Below are 17,679 nucleotides of genomic sequence, written 5' to 3'. Positions count from 1 at the left end.
TGCTTTCTCGTTTTCTGTGACCTTTTCTGGCGTGTGTTTATACCATCTTTTTTCTGTTGCTATTCCATAATGTTGGCATAGCTTCCAGTGTATATAGGTCCCAGCTCTGTCATGTCTGTGAATTATTATTATTATTATTATTATTATTATTATTATTATTATTATTAGTAGTAGTAGTAGTAGTAGTAGTAGTAGTAGTAGTAGTAGTAGTAAGGTGGCATGCTGGAAGAGTTGTTAAAGCATTGGACAAAATCCTTTGCAAGAAAGAAAAGGAATATTTCCGATATAGGTAGTGGAGGTAGGATTGAGTGGGTAAGTTTCCAACAATGATGAGAAAAAGAAAACAGAGCAAAAATATAAGACATACAAGCAACTTTCTAACATCGATGAAGAAGAGTAAAAAAAAATGTTTAATAGTTAAATTACTGCATTTGGAAGCATTAGTCCAAGTAATGATGATAAAATTCAGTAAAACAGAAAAACAACATTGGAATATTTTAACTTATAGCATTATTTTGAAGGAGGATAGCTAGGATGAGAGATTGAGAGCCAGCAAGTTTCCATCATTATTGAGAAAATATTACATAGGTTCAAAATATTATTATTTTTATATCTAACATACTCCTATTGTTGCTGGAGGTTTCATTACTATACCTGCTGTTGACTTCTTGTATATTAAGGTGGTACTTTCTTTTCAAGTCTCAAGAATTTTGTGGATACTCTTTTCACTGTACCTAAAGGCACCAACAATAATGAAACTGTATACACTCTTTTCACTGACCACAGCTTTTTGATGATTCTGCTATCAGCAGGGCAAGCAATATCTATTATCAGATGTAACTTTTCTTTCTTGTCTACCAGTACAATATCAGAATTCTAATGTGATCACACTGGATCAGGAAGTCCCAAAGGACCTTAACTCATTTTCTACTACATTCTTTGGCTCATGCCCATACCATTTTCTTGTTCTTTCCAATCCAAACTTGTTACATAGTGGACCACTCTGACAACATTGTCATGCCTTCTCTTGTATTCTCTCTGGGCCGCTTTAACAGTATTCACTTAAAATATATCACACTGTCTCTCCATTTTGCCACATATTCTACAGGTGCTTGATATAATTAGTTCTTAATGCTTGTTCTCATGCTGCACATATCAAGGCATCCATTTTTTTGTAACTCCTGCTATCTTTTATTTGTATTTTGATATTTCTTTCTCTCAAGCACTGACCTTGCATCTTCTTGTCCTGACTGTTTTCCACATGTAATAGATCTGCCTTCTTTATTTCTGCAAGTAATGCTTCCTTTGTATTCTTTGTATATGAAGCAATATTGTGTTTCTCTATCTGAATATGATCCCCACAACTTATCATTCCCTACATTCTTTTCTTTCTCTAAGGTGTAGCCTGTAAGCATCACTTTTCAGGTGGAACACATTATGTATTGTCAGTAGTTTTCTTATCTAAGAATTGTAGTTCCTTTGTTCACCATTGTAACACTCCTGCTCCATATCTCAGGAGATATTGCCCATAAGTTCATTGCTTGGAACTTATTCCTCCACTTCAATTTAATTTATTATTATTATTATTTTGGTTTGGCTCAGGTTCAGTCTTTTTCCTGGTAGGAACCACGTGGATAGCAGGTTACTACCTGCAACCTTAGGTATCCACAAATTTTCAGCAGTCTTTCAAGTGCTTAGAGCCCTCCTGATAATCCTTGCTGTCCCTAAGAGACAAGCTTTCTGTAGGAGCTCTACCAGGCATTCTATTTCAATCTTCTTCAGCCATTTCTCTATATCTCGGCTTATTGTTCTCAACGTACCAACTATTATAGGCACAACCTATACTGTTCGCTTACTCCAAATTCTTCCTGTTTCAAACTATAAGGGATTGTATATATATATTTTTTTTTGTTTTTCTTCATCTTTCTTTACGATCCTGGAAGCAAATGAGCATGATGGGTCAATAAGTAAGCAACTTTGCTTTTCCTCATCTACAATCGTTATGTCTGGTCTGTTATTTTCTAATTTCTTGTCTGTTTAAATAGGCAAGTCCCACCAAATATTACATTTCTCCAGTACTCTTTCAACTCGATGATTGTACCATGTGTTTCCAGCTTCAAATCCCTATTTCTGGCGCAGGTTTCAGTGTAAAACTTTTATAACCTGTTTCTACCTCCATTTCTTACATTCTTTCTGTGCCAACTTGGGGCATTCTTCCACAGTATGTGCCACTGTCTCATTCCAAGTTCCACAGGCTCTGCATTTTTCTGACACATGCTCTCTCTCTATATATATTTCCTCAAGTTGTTTGTTTTTATCACCGGATCTTGGGCTGCTACAATTAGGCCTTCTGTTTCTTTTTTTAATTGCCCCTTTTTTAACCAAGCCCAGGAATTTGTTCACCTTACATCTTCAGTGGCTCTCAAAATTGGCCATGCAGAGGATTCTCTTCGATCTCTCTTACATGCTCTCTTTGTATTTTATTCTTGTCCTTTTCTCCCATTACATGCTTCATCACCTGTTCTTTTTTAACTGTCTTTAGATTTTCTGTGCTGCTGCTTCTGTTCTTTTTTTATTATGTTTCTCTGAATTTCTTCAACCTCTATTCCCGTAATCCAGTCATTCCTATGGATTGCTCTTGCTTGGTCTATCAGTCGCTAAGCAAATGCTTTGACACCTCCTTTTTCATCCCATATTCTCTTCATTTGATTCATGAAGCCTCTTCTATTTGGCTCACTTCTCGGGCAGCATTTTGTTACTATTTTGTTTACATTTTTTCTTTTGCACTTTTGACTGCAATTTTGTTCATGATCAATAGCTTGATGATGACCTGCCAGAGCTTGACCATATACTCCCTGCTTGCCTTATGCGACTCCTTCACTGTTAACAGTTCCAGTCCTGTTAGCACAGTTGTGATTATTATTTAATTTTGACATTACTCATTTAGAGGTAGCATTTGTAAGGTTGTGCAATCACCAGCATTTTTATCATGACACCATCACTAGTTGAATTGCTAGCCAAGGCTCCAAGAGTCCACACCTACCCTCATGTACATTGTTTTTAGTGCCAGTCTTGTTCAATCCATTGTTTTATATCTTTGTATTTGACATTTTTACTCCTGAAAATTTTGGTGTTGAGGTGGCACAACCATCGGTGTTTTTATTGAGTCACCTTCTCTAGAGGGGTTGCCAACAAAGGTTAAGTGGACCCCTCCTCCCATGAGACAGGTTTAACCCCACCAGATGCCAATCTGGTATTTCTATGTCTCAGGGTGGGCTTACAGGTATTACACTTTGCCCAACAATGACCTGAAGGTAGTTGAGGTTAAGGGCAACCTTGTTCTTCCCGCATCATAATGCCATAACCAGATGCAGTTTCATGCCATATCCAGAGCGTGTTATCAGTATTATTATCATTTGCTTTTATTGTTGTTGTTGGTGGTAGCACTGTTGTAAGCTATTGTTCTCTTTGATTATTTCTTATAGTCACAGTGGCTTTGTTGCCATTGTTGCCCGTGTTTGTTTTCATTCTTGTAATTGACTATGTTGGTGGGATATCCTTTGTCATTATTTTTGGTATTGTTATTAAGGGAGCAAGATACTTAGCAGTATTTTGTCAGCCACTGAGTTCAAATTCTGCCAAGATCAACTTTGCCTTTCATCCTTTCGTGATCAATAAATTAAGTACCAGTGAAACACTGGGGTCGATGTAATTTACTAGTCCCCTCCCACTGAATTTCAGGCCTTGTGCCTTTAGTAGAAAGGATTATCATTATTATTATTATTATTATTATTATTATTATTATTATAGAATGAGAGAGCAATGCATGCAATCAAAGTAACACTGGGCAACAAATATATGAATCCCAATATACCCATCATAACTACCCTTCTATTAAGAGTACACCAAGCATACGCATCACAACCATATGTGCACAACATGGTGATCTCATATTAAAATAAACAGTGCATAGCCTTGCAGGTGGGAGCCCAGTTAGAATTTTCTTCAGGTCGAGTAACCTATCCTGAATAAGTGTTGTCTAAGGATGATAAATGAAGCACCCATGTTTCCACAGGTGAATTATTCAAACCCCAGAGAATTCCTCTCAACACATGACTATGATTCTCCTTCACTACTCCTGTTGATGATCATGGGTGCATTAAGGGTTATGCTCAACTGGTTTTATTCTAGCAACTGGCAAGCAAATCTGCAGTATTGAGCAGAATATTTCCTGTAGCCCATTTTTTACACAGACAAAACATGTACATGTTAACCCTTCCAATCAGTTAAGATTGGAAACCATGTGAGCCACTGCTTCAGGGCATTTATTATTATTATTGAAGACGTCACTCAGTATCCAATATTGTCATTTTGTAGATTGAAGATATTGCGTATACCAGGGATTTGTGCTGTCTGTCAAAGGATAGACAGCACTTTGCACGGTATGTGCAGTTTCAAGTAAAGCTGATGTTTGCAACACACCAAGATAGTAGGGTATTTCTAAATTTTTCAAATGTTTCTTCATGTTGGGCGCTATTGAAACCAATGCTTAAATGACAACAGGAACAGCCTTTATATTTGACACTCATAGCTACCACATCTTGGCGATCTCAATTTTCCAGTTTCCATATCTGTTGACCTTTTCTTTTTCTTTCATGACATTATATTGATCTCACACTGCTATATCAATTATTAGGTACTCTTGCTTGTCCCTCCTAAAGGCTACTATATCTGGCCTTTAGTGCTCTAACACCTTGTCTGTCTGGAAATCAAAGTCCCAGAAGATCTTTGCCTTCCCATTTCCATCCATTACTTTTTTCAGTCTATATTGGTACCAAGTGCCTGTTAACTCAATCCATACATCTGGCTCAGTAGTCAGTGAAGGTTTAGGGCTATCTTGTATCTGAGCTTGTACTCTTTCTGCACAAGACTTTCACAAGTGCTAATGATGTGAGTCAGGCTTTTGACCTTCTTCCCACACATTCTGCAGAGGTTCATTGCACCTGTGTGGTATCTATCCCTTTTCACTGAGTTGATATTCAATGCCTGGTCCTGAGCTTTCAGTCCTTTACTTAACGTCACCTTTGCTGAGCCACTTCTTGGTATTTTGGTCTTTTAAGTTGTTAGTTTCATGTAATTCCTTGCAGAGTAGTGTTTCTTCTTTCATTGGCTCTTCATGACTGGAATGAATTAGCACTCTCAACTCCTTTGTTAATAAATCCTTCTGCATTAGTAGCATACTGTATCAGGTCTAGTTTGCAAAATACTGTCATGTTTCTTCTTTCACTGTCTATGCACTCCCATACACTTATCAGGTCACATCCACCTTTACCCCTCTTCATGTACAGCCTGTGTACATTCATGTTATGGTGGAGAGTACCATGCATTGTCATCATCTTTCAGATAGTGTGATCGAGTTGGTCAATCTCCGCTCATATTCATTTCAGAATGGGTGCACTATAGCAAACTGCAGTAACAGCCCATATGTTGATGGTAGTCACAAAGCTCCTTGCATGAGTTTTGATTTCAAGAGAAGTTTGAGGCACTTCAAATATGCAGCAGTAACCTTGTCTTTCATTTTTCTATGCAAGATATTGTCTAGCTGCAGGCTCTCAAGGTACGTGTACCCATCATCATCTGGGTCTCCCATTTGTTCTCTGTTTGGCAATTCTATGCCTCTACAACCTGCTCTTTTTCCCTCATTTCAAAGTGAGTGCTGCACACTTTGAGATCCCAAATTCCATTCCTATATCCTTGCTGCACATTTGTACAATCTCAACCAGCCTCTCTATTTCAGTCTGTTTTTGTGAACAGTTTTAAATTATCCATGAAAAGAAGCTGGTTGAGATGAGGTCAATTCTTTGTCAGCTTGTAATTTGTGTTGACTTTGTGGAGAACAACTTTGAAAGTGGGATCAAAACTATAACAAATAGTAAAAGTAGACAAGAATTTCCCAGGAAAATATCTCTTTTGATTGTTACCGCAGTTATAGAAAAGATGTATTTTCCAACTAGACATGATGTTCTTGATTAGTGCATGCAAATTCTCAGTTTATACACACATGTCCAGTGTTTCCAGAATCCATAAATGCAGTAACATGTCACAAGCCATTTCTAAATACTGTCCAGGCCATATGCAAGATTTGTCCGAGTACCATTGCAGTTCTTCATTACAACCTTGTCTATCACAAAGTGGTTCTTGATGCCCTTAGATCTTTTCCAGTATTCCTATTGTTGTGTCTAGAGAGAGTCATACTTCCTTAATAGCTAATGCACTCACTGGTTAAATTTCCACTCATTTTTTTTTTTTGTGCATATCTTCCAAAAATTTTCATTGCTTTTGCAACCTTGTCAATGGATATCAATTCTGCCCGTTATCAGAGCTGCATTTCTTTTTGTCTGCTTGAGATTCTTTTGCATGTGTGTGTGTGTGTGTGTGTGTGTGTGTGTGTGTGTGTGTGTGCATGTGCCCCAGCGTGCATACGTGTTTATGTGTGTATGTGTGTGTGTGTGTATTTGTGTTTGTACCTCTGCTTCCTTGTATGTGCATGTTTGAGTGTGTCTTTGTGTATGAGTTTGTGTGATTATGTACATGCATCTGTTACGTATGGACGTATGTTTTTGTGTGTATGCATGTGTGTGGAGTGTATATATATGATCTTGTGTTTCCGTCTCATTTTGTGCGTGTGTGTGTGTGTACTTGTCTGTTCATATTACCTATATATCTATCTACCTACCTATATATCTATCTGTTTACCTACATACTTATTTACCTACCCATCTAATTACCTACAAAAGGAGACAGAAACATATGACCATAAATGCACACACACACATACACACAAAGATACACATGTAGTCACACATCCATACATAACAGATACACATACATAATCACACAAACTCATATACATAGACACACTCAAACATTCACACACAAGAAAGCACAAACACGCACAAACACACACACATATGAATATGCAGCATACATGCATACACATACATACATACATATGTGCATACGCATGCATGCCAATGTGCATACACATGCATGCAACAGAATCTCAAACAGACGAAAGGAATGTAGCTCCAATAACGGATAAAGTCAACCTCTATTGACAAGTTTACAAAGGCAATGAAAATTTTTGGAAGACAAAAAAAAAATACTAAATGAGTGGAAATTGAACCAGTGAGTGTGTTAGATATTAAGACAATATGACTCTCCCCAGACACAACAAAAATTTGTTTCAACACACAGATTTAAATAAGGAATCTTGCAAACCAGATACAAAATCAAAGTAGCATCCCTTATGTTCTGTTAGAAGTAGATTGTTTTCTACAAGGAACATATGTATTTTCCTTGTGAGGATGCCTGTTAATACTTTCTGTAAGAGGTTAAGACTAGCAATAGGTCGGTAATTGCCAGCCTCATGGCCCTTTTATTGATCTTTCATTAGCAATGTTGTCTTTCCCTCTACTTTCCATTCTGGAACTGCATCATCTTGTAGGCAATTGTCTAATTGCAAGCCAATTCATTTGTGTGTTAACCTAAACCACTTTAGTCAGTAGCCTTGGATTCCATCTGGCCCTGCCACTCTCCAGTTTGGCAGTTTTGATACCTGTGCAGTTAGATCTGTTATGCACACATGTTCCTACCTTGGATCCTCAAGGTACTAGAGTTTGGATCTCATGGAATGAATTTACTCGGCACTGTGGTCATAGGAAACTTTGTGCCCCCTCATGTTATTCCCAAATTAGCAGGTTTCTTCTGCTTCAGGAGGTATATTATCTTCTGTGTCTCTACCCAGGCTCTTAAAAAACAACCTCTGGTTATTTATGAATAGCCTGTTTTTTATGGAATTCTGATATGCAATCAGTGTGGCATTGCATCTTCAATGCTTTTGCTTGATTATTATTATTGTTATTATTATTATTATCATTATTATTATATATTTCTTTATTCAATTCTTTATATATTTACTTACCTTGGTGGATGGCAGAAGCAGTAGAGTACTAAACAAAATACCTAACAGTTGAATTTGCCTTTCATCACTCCAGTATTGATAAAATAAGTACTGAGTACTTGTATTAGTTTTATTGACTATATTCCTCTCTCAAATCCCACTAAGTTGATTTAACTTTACATCCTTCTTGGGTTCATAAATTAAGTATCAGCTGGATATCTATAGCTATTTAATCACATAGCCCTCCCTCAAATTTGGGGCATTGTGCTTAAGTTAACTACCCCACCACTTGAGCAAATTGATGAGAAAATATTATTTTGTTTGTAGGTTGCACTTGATAACAAGAATTTTGTTTGTTGCATTGTTTAGATAGGTGGTAGTGAGAAGGGAAGTGTAAGCATAATGTAATTCTCCAAGATTATTAATTATAACTTTTCACTTAGTAATTATAGCTTATCTTTATAATTCAGGTGGATGATCAGAAAGAAGACTTCAGTGATCTACCCCCCAATCAGAGGAGGAAGAAACTACAGCAGAAGATTGATCTTATAAACAAAGAAATTGGTAAAGAAACAGCTGAAAGGTATTTCAAAATGATTTCAAAATTCCGTGTACTTTTCCTCTTAACACTGTACTTAACACAGTTCAAATTTTTTTATTTCAAATTACTTGAAAATCAATATTTATATAATCAGTTGTTGAGAACTGAAATATTGATGAAAAGAAATATCTTAACATTTAATTTTATTATGAACAGTGTTCAAAGTATTGAGATGGATAATTATTTTTTTAAACTATAATGAAAATATAAAAGATAAATTAGAAAAATATTTTTAAAATTATATTGAAAATATTCATGAAATATCATGAAGTAACAATTAGGCATGTATTGCCAAAGCTTTAATAAGGTATGGTCATTCATTTCTTCCCTTATCAAATAAGCCCACCAAGCAAATACAAGATGGGCTGAAAAGTTCATAGGGTGACTATGAAAGAGTGATACTAGAGTTGTGAAATCTTGCATGCATTAATTTCAGTTCTTCTTATTAATAACTGCATTGTTTTTTTCCAGGTAAACTGACATCTGACTGTTCAAAGAAGACTTCAAAAGTAACTAGTAGTGACTTCTCTTGAAAATAAACTAAATTTTGCATCATGGTATTATTAAGTATCTGCAGAAAAAGGGTTTAGCACCTTAAGGACATTCATGCTGACATGCTTGCTACATTAGGCAACAGTTGACTTAGGAGGGGAAGGGAGAGTCTTGGAAATGACCCAAGGTCTAGATGTCCTGCAACTGCTGCCACTGAGAAAAACATTAATCATCTTCACCACATGGCAATAGATGATAGGTGACTGACTATAAATCAAATAGCCAATGCTATTAGCATATCCCATGAAAGAGTTGAGAATATTCTGCACAATGAACTTGACATGATGAAGATTTCTGCTTGATGACTGCCACTTCTGACACCTGGTCAAAAGCACACCAGGCTGATCACATCATGGGAAAAGGTGACATTGTTTAAGGCTGGTTTCCTTGAACGTTTCCTAACCCAGGATGCAGTGGAAACACCCCTCCTCACACACTACAAAGGAGGCCAAGGTCATTTCATCTGCAGAGAAGGTGATGGCCTCAGTTTTTGGGGATGCAAAAGGCACTGTGTTTATTGACTATCTTCAAAAGGGCTACAGTATTAATGGAGAGTACTATGCCAACTTGCTGAGGTAGTTACAAAAGGCTATCAAGATGCCCAGAAAAACTGACGAAAAGGATCTTGTTTCATAAGGACAATTCACGCAAATCCTTTGTTTCAATGGCTGCTGTGCATGACTGCCCCATCTGACTATCGTCTGTTCCCCAATGTGAAAAAGCACCTGGCTAGAAACCAGTATCGCAATGATAATGATGTCATATCTGCTGTTGATGACTTTTTGAGCAACAGGATAAAAGCTTCTTCATCAATGGGATCCAAACACTGCATCACCAATGGAGGAAGTGTGTGGACCTCAAGGTGGTGCTATGATGAAAATCAAACTGCATTTGGTTATATTCCATGAGAGTATCTTGTTCAGCCTATGGACTTTTCAGCCGATCCCCCTAGGTTGTAAATGAAAATCAAAACTTCTCTCTTTTTTTAATCCCTTCCCTTTGTGTATCTATGGCATGTTTTTGCTTTTTATGTTAAAAAAAAACAAAAACACCTTGTTCTTTTCTACCAAAGAAATACAGAAAGAGATAGAGCTAATGAGAGATACTGTGATTCTACAAGCCTTTGGATTTGAAAGATAATTTTCAAGAAATGTTAAATAAGATGTGTTCTCACGTGTAATGAAGATGCATTTCAAAATGTTGTGCTAGGAATCAGCTCCCTAGATTTGATTGAGCCTTAATTTCATGTGTGTCTCTGCCAATAACATCAATGTAGTTAGAGCACAGGAGTTTCCAAAATATAATATCTGACAGTGTAGGTGCCAGCAAAACATACCCCTGCATTAAACAGTAATAGTAGAGATGGGTGGAATATGTCCATAAATCCTCTCTTTAGTCTTGTGCTTACATCATAAGATGTTTTGAACTCTTGTGACTAGCTTGATTCAAGGCAATTTTGATGGTTTTAGTTCCAAAGAGAACATTGCTCTCTACAAATGCCCTGAAGAAAGCAAGCCTTGCTGGCTTTGAAATACTTGATTGTCAGATGTTTTGAAACTTATTGGTACTCTAGGCTTCTCCCTTACTGTCAGCAACATAGAATGCAAGGTACTTGAAGTCACTGACATATTTGAGTTGTGTGCAATTTATCATCATCACCATCATTTGATGTCAGTGTTCCATGCTGGCATGCATTAAATGGTTTGACAGGATCTAATGTGTCCAAGGCTGCATCTTGTTCCAGTGTCTTGTTTTGCATGGTTTCTACATGGTTTCTACAGTATGGCCTGGGTGCTTTTTTGTGTTACCTGTACTATTGAAGTCACCATGCAGCTCACAGGACTACAAACCCTGGAGGTGGAGGTCAACTTCATGCTAGTGGATGAAATGATTGAACTATGAGAGGTTGATGGGGCAGTGAAGTTCTTATGAACGATCAGCAGGAGTTGCAAGAGATAAATAATGGTGATGAGATGCCTAGATAGCCCTACAAAAAATACCAGGTGAATTGAAATATTGGTTTGCAAGGCAAATGAAGGGAGGGATGGAAGGCCAACTGCCAGCAGGGTGGATGAGTAAGTTATCATGAGTTGGGGGAGATAGAGGGGTGCAGAAGAGGATGGTGGAGATGCAAGTGGTAATGATGAAACATTTGTTGAATGGATAGGGCAAGAGAAGGGGATAACAAGGCTGGTAGTCTGCAGGAGAAGTAGCAGGCTTAATTGCCTAAGAGTTGAGGGGGTGAGTCACTGTATTGCAGGTGAAAAGCACAGTACATAGCACTTCCAGAAGTCAGATTTGCTGATAAGGGCGGGTCTTTTCAACAACCTCATATTGCCAGAGATACCAGTCCAGTGTCATCTCTTCTGTTAGGCTTAGGAACCTAAAGGCAGCCTTAACCACTTCGTCCCATGTCTTCCTGAGTTTCCCTCTTCTACAAGTTCCAGTCACATTTAGCAATCAACACTTCTTTATACAGCTGTTCTCTTCCAAATGCAATTACATGTCCATAGAAGCACAGTCTTCTTTCTTGCATACAACTGATTCCTCTAATGCCCAGTTTTTCACTCAGCGCCTTTGTACTAATTCTTTCCAAACTTCTCAGAAAATCTGCATTCAAGTAAGTATCACTATAGAGTGCCATATAATGGAGACAAGCATAGTTTGAATATGCAAAAACACACTTTTTGCTTCATCATTTTCCATGCCAAAATAAATTTTTCCCATGGAAAAGTATATATCATTTGAAAATTCTAGATGCGAACTTTCTTATCATATAGTTTTAACTAAACTCCAGTGATTACATATGTCAAGATCCTTCAAACATCTTGGAATTTCCATGCATCTACAAAGTTTGTCCTTTTTTTTTTTTTTTGTCTTTTTGACTGCTGAACAGTAGCCCTCATTCTAGTGCAATGCACTGGAATGCTATAACATGAACTATGTTTTTGTTTTATTTTGATATGAAAATTCATGGGGATAGGTTAGATAATCATTACAAAATATAAAAGAGAAAATTTTATTGTTAATTTTCACTTAGAAAAGAACATGTTTTCTTCAAGATTTTTATTCAATATGGTCAAAATCTGGCCACAATATGCCTATAAACACAGTCAGTATAGAGGGTGGTATACTGACACTACTTACCAAACTAAGGTATTTATATATAGCAAGAGGTCAAGTGGAACACAAATCCAAGGCTTCAAATTTTGAGTTTGAGCCAGAATTTCAAAAAATATACAAGCTAATTACTAAGTAAACATATATTACTACAAAAAAATTGAGCTCAAACTTAGCATAGAGCCATCATATTGAAAGTATTGTTTATTCCCTTTTGCTGTTTTAACATGTGGAGAGTCACTAAGTAAACCAAGCATATATACTTGTACTTGTAGATTTTATTTTTCTTTGAAAAATATTGGTCAAATTTCACCAGTGAAAATAATATTGTGCAATGAATATAATTATGTGGACTATTAAAGTCAAATGCGATGATTTTTGGAGGATTTGTTTCTGATTTTGACTACCGTTGGTAGTGTTTTCGTATTCGTTTTGGGTTGGTTTCTTTTTCTCTTTCTCTCCTACTAACAATTTTGCTGTAAGTTATGTTGTAGGAATTAGTTTTCACATTTTATTTGTTTTTTAGTCTAGCTGTATATGCAATTCTGAGAATAGTACCTGGTGGTTGTGAGATGTGCTAAATGCAACAGCTAAATCTCCCTTAAATCACATGCCTGTTTGTTTGAAAATATTTCCTTTTTTTTTCTTTCTTTCTTACCAAAAAAGTCTTCTCCTATTCTTTTAAGTGTGTAGTGCAAATAAATTGGCCAAAATCAGTTCTCAAGAAAGGGGGAATCATAAATTTTCTAAAATTGTTTTTTATAAAAAGCTTACCCCCTTTATTTCCAAGATTGATCTAAAAAAGATGAAAAAATCCACATCAAAACAGAGAAAATCCAACTTATGTGGGCTCCTGATCCAAAACTCCATCATTTATAGCCATTTTTATTAGTCCTGTAATTAATCCACCGTTTGAACCAAAGGAGATGGCGATGAAGTGGAAGATGACTCCTTTTAACGCGTCGCATGGTTGAACACAAAACATAATATATGACATAGAAGACTCGCCGTGTGAGATGATGCGAGCCAAGTGCCAGTAATGGAACAAGAGAGTGACAGACACAACCGTTATATATGTAAAGAGAGTAAGTTTATTAACATAGTGAAACTGTATTGTCTGTGTGTGCATGCATGCGGCATATATAAATAACACAATACTCAAGTCAGGCCTTCGTGTAAGCAAGAGTGTGTATACAACAATATGAAATGACGGACTGTCGTATAAGCAATAGTGTGTGTGCAATATGTGTGAGTACAAAGTGTGTGTGTGAGTGAGAGGAACACAGAACATAGAAAGAGTGTCTGTAACATAGACTATGAAAGTCCTAAACACAGAGTTAGAGAAATACCAGTTCGTTTTAAGAGTTACACAAGATATAGAATGTTCATACGCAGGAAGTTGTGGCCGAGAGAGCAGAGCTGTGGTATCACATGTAGTGTTTGTTGAGCGTCGATGCTGTGACCAGTTACCTGGTATAGAATATTCTCACAGGTTGTTCTAGCTGTTATACTTCATGGTGGAAATAATCCACTCAAACAGTGTTGAGATGAAACCGCGTTTGTTGATGTTGGTGTGTACCTGGTAGTGGTGTTGCTCGCGACAACATTGTGGTAGTCAGTACATTGGTGGTGAAGACGTCGTCACTGGAAACTGGCTGGAGCTGTGTTCTGTATGTGGTCAGCGACCAGACCTGTGAGAGGTCTGAAATCGAAGATGACTGGCGCAGTTGGAACAGGCTTATTTATAGATGAAATAGGGCTCCAGGAAACAGGCAGAAATCACTCTCTCACGTGACCTTATTAAAAGGCCACTATTGGACAGTATGCACCCTGGCGCGAAACAGGACTGTAGACAATCGCCGCGCAAATGAGAACCAATCAGGGTTGTGGACACAAGGGTCGAAGGCTAGATGTTAACCACTTCGTTATCATTTGTGATTGAATGCCTGTGAGTGAGGTTTCACTACAGTCCATTAAAATTTTATTGCAATGGTGTCATGTCCCCAAATCTCAGGATTTATTTAGTTCTATATCTACTACAAAGGTGCCAAAACTCAAGTCTCTGTGGATTGTATTTTTAGATTTAACTAGGTCTGAAAATACTGCAAAATTGACTGCTTGTGACATGTAACAAAATAGGCTTTACACAAATATTTAAAAAACTTCCAAAAAGAAAAAAAGTTCTCTTTCCAAGAATCTGAAAAAAAAGAAAACCCTACTATACTAGTCACTATTAATGTAGTTGTGTAATTTGAAGATGATTATCACCTCAGTTTCAAAGATATGACATCACAAATATGGCTAATTATTCATTTAGGCCAATCACACAAGATTTTGACCAATTTACTGACCATTCAAATTGTTGTATTTCCTAAAATATCTAAGTTTCAAAATGTTTCTTTTTGGATGCTCTCCAAGAAAAAATATGGTAGAAATTACATTTAAATATTTTCAAAAATTCATAGTCCTATTTAATTCAAGACCCCATATCTCACTACCATGCAGCATTGCAGTTCTTACACGGCCATTATTCAGTCTGCTTTTCACTCTTAGTGAAAAGATCTTCATTGCTACATTTTTGGATAATCTGCTAGTAATTCCACTATATCTCTTGTGTGTCCATATGTTACATCCAGTACAGCATATGGAGCTGTCAACTTGGATCGCTGGTCCCTCTATTGGGTCAGCATGGGATAATCCTTGTTTATCCTGTAATCAGTCTTTGCATTGAGGAACAGACTAACTTTGGCTGCAGCATTATATATAAAAAATTTTCTAAAATAACTTATTGCCACTTTAACTGATACAAGATGTTAAAGACATCTGAAACCCTCGCATTAAGTCTAACTTCCTTTTGTAACCTGATTATTTTAAAATGTTTATTTTTATAAAATCTAAAATTACTTAGACACTGAACTGTTATTGACTTCTACAGATAACATAAAATACTTCAGCATCTAATTCTTCGATAAAATGTTGTATATACATTGAATAAAAATTGAATTTGCAATCAGAAGCAGTGTGAAATTTAGCCCAGAGAGGGCAGTGAGGAACTCTTTCAATGTATTCATCTCTTGAACAACATTACCGTAACCATACTGGTTTTAAGAGATAACTACCACCATTTGTATTTTGATAAACTCCAGTTTTGAGCTTAATGCTTACAAAATTATATATAATTAGAAAATGTTGCTATAGCTGCCTTAACAGCCTCTATTTTTCTGATTATATGTATCTCTCTTCCACCATTATCTTACAAAATTTTGACACTGGCAATCCTTGATTATATCTTTCCATTAATCTTAATACACAACAGTCCTAGTCTAAAGCATCTTCATAAGGACTTCATAACATTGTAACTACTCTTTATACATAAGGACATACCTGTTCAGGGTCTTGCTGCTTTGATTTCATTACTCACATCCCGACAGTTTTAACATAGTGTGCTGCATCCTCCTTTTCCGTGTTGGGCTAGGTGAAGAAAAAACATTGTTCATGTGAATGGCATGCCCTTATTTTTCATATCCTCTGAGAAACCACTTTATGTGCAACACCAACAGCCCTTGGTACCTTAACTGTTTTTCAACCTAAGCACAGTTGCCAATTGTACATGTACCCAGTTTTTGCATCACCCAACCCTTGGTTTTCAGGCCCCGCTTGGTTGGTTTTACTGGCATGTTTATTAGCAGCCTTATTGAAATTGAGTTACTTTTCAAGATAAAAATTTTTTTGCTAAAGTGGCACAAGCTTTTCAAAAAGTAGTTGGATTTTGTGAGCCCTGTCATGCTCAGGGTGATTCCTTTGTTTCTCTTTGGAATCATGAAAGATAGAAAAAAGACAGAATTCTCAGAAATCTGTCTCCTGTCATGATGTACCTAAAACCTTACATCTCAATAAAGTCATCAGTAGACCAATCCAAGTCAAACAATAAGCGTTTTGTGAGCACAGTCAGAAGTAAAATTGCAACAAATGCCTTCCTTTCTACAAAAGTGGTGTCCTTCCATGTGTTGATATACACAAGTTGGTGCCAGTATATGCCCCTCTCTTTTCCTTCTCCTGACTAGCATGCATTGACTAGCCTCATTGACAAACAATGTTATCATTTCATTATTAAGGAATAGACAAAGAGTTGCCCCTCAGAAATGCCATCAGGCACCTCCTTGGGCCAGTAACTTCATGAAAATCAACTGGCCAGGTGTGATAGTATCCACTTGGTGCATTGTTATAAACATAGTCACCATCCTCATCATTACCTCCAACCATTTCACCATCGATATCTGCCTGAGTGAATCCTTCAAAACTGTCATCCAAGTCAGAATCAAACAAGATTTCTTCCAGAAAAGCTTCATCAAATGCAGGACTGCCTATTTTTTATCCGGAACAAAATCCATAAAGCTATAATCAATTTAAAACCTTGTGTACTTTGTGGCAAGTAAATTAACAATGAAAATGGCATCAGAAGACAGAAGTTTAGCCTCATTCTAAATCAAAAGTAGGCTGTTTCCAGCTTAAAATATCAGAAATAAACTTTGTGAAGTATTTATTTTAAGTACCCTCCCAAGGTAACACAAGGCACCTGCAGCTACAAGAGAGAAAGCTCATGGGCAACAACAGCATGGAGAAGACTAAATAGATGCTTCTTGTGATTATATTATTGCTAAGATTATTTTGACCTTGTATATTTTCATGTTCTGATCTCAATGTGTAACAATTTCCCTACATGCACTTCTAATTATAATACAGTACACTGAGTGATATTGTAGAAGAGAAAATGTAAATCTTTTATTCTTTCAATTCATTCCATGTTAACTGTTTCATAGGGAGGGTATGCTGAAGATGAAAGATGTATACATAAACAATCCAGCACTTGGTGATGCTAGCAGCTTGGATAAAAAACTGGAAGAGAACGCACAGAAACTTGACCGATTGAACCAGGAACTGATCAAATTTGAGGTATTGTTTATATTAAGCTTGTCATCATTTTAACATCCACTTTTTAATGCTTGCACAAGTCAAAGGGATCTTGTTGCCAGCCCTCACTGGTTACCAAGCAAGTTAATACTTCCCCATTCCCTGATATATTTTGGGGGAAGATTGGAAATGAAATATGCTACTTGTATGACATTGACACTTGTTAACATGCATCACATAATGTCAAAACAAAGAAGCACAAACATGTATGTATATATATATATATATATATATATATATATATATCAAAAAATCAAAATAAGCAACACGGATTTCAAAGATGATTGCAGTACGCACGTTTCATGCTATTCCATTTATTTAAGTAATGTGAGCATTACATTAAATGCAATATGAAGAGCAATCTTCAGCTGCACGAAAATGCAGAAAATTACAGTAGAATAGACATATTATAATTGTGGCAACATTTCAAATCCAAGTGGGAGAAAGAATACATAAAAATCCAAGTGGGAGG

The 17,679-nt window shown here is 36.6% G+C and overlaps 1 protein-coding gene across 1 annotated transcript in view; it reads left to right on the top strand.

Moving 5' to 3' along the window:
- The window catches only part of LOC106872534 (cdc42-interacting protein 4 homolog), a 197,327-nt gene that overhangs the window by 140,207 nt on the left and 39,441 nt on the right, over positions 1-17,679 (top strand). The window contains exons 8-9 of the mRNA XM_052965856.1: positions 8,434-8,546; positions 17,057-17,189. Coding sequence (XP_052821816.1) covers positions 8,434-8,546; positions 17,057-17,189 — 246 coding nt within the window. The remainder of the gene's footprint in view (positions 1-8,433; positions 8,547-17,056; positions 17,190-17,679) is intronic.

The sequence above is a fragment of the Octopus bimaculoides genome, chromosome 2, assembly GCF_001194135.2.
Source record: "Octopus bimaculoides isolate UCB-OBI-ISO-001 chromosome 2, ASM119413v2, whole genome shotgun sequence".
In the NCBI taxonomy this organism is placed as follows: domain Eukaryota; kingdom Metazoa; phylum Mollusca; class Cephalopoda; order Octopoda; family Octopodidae; genus Octopus; species Octopus bimaculoides.
Note: the sequence above shows the minus strand (reverse complement) of the source record. Positions and strands in the feature narration are given on the sequence as shown.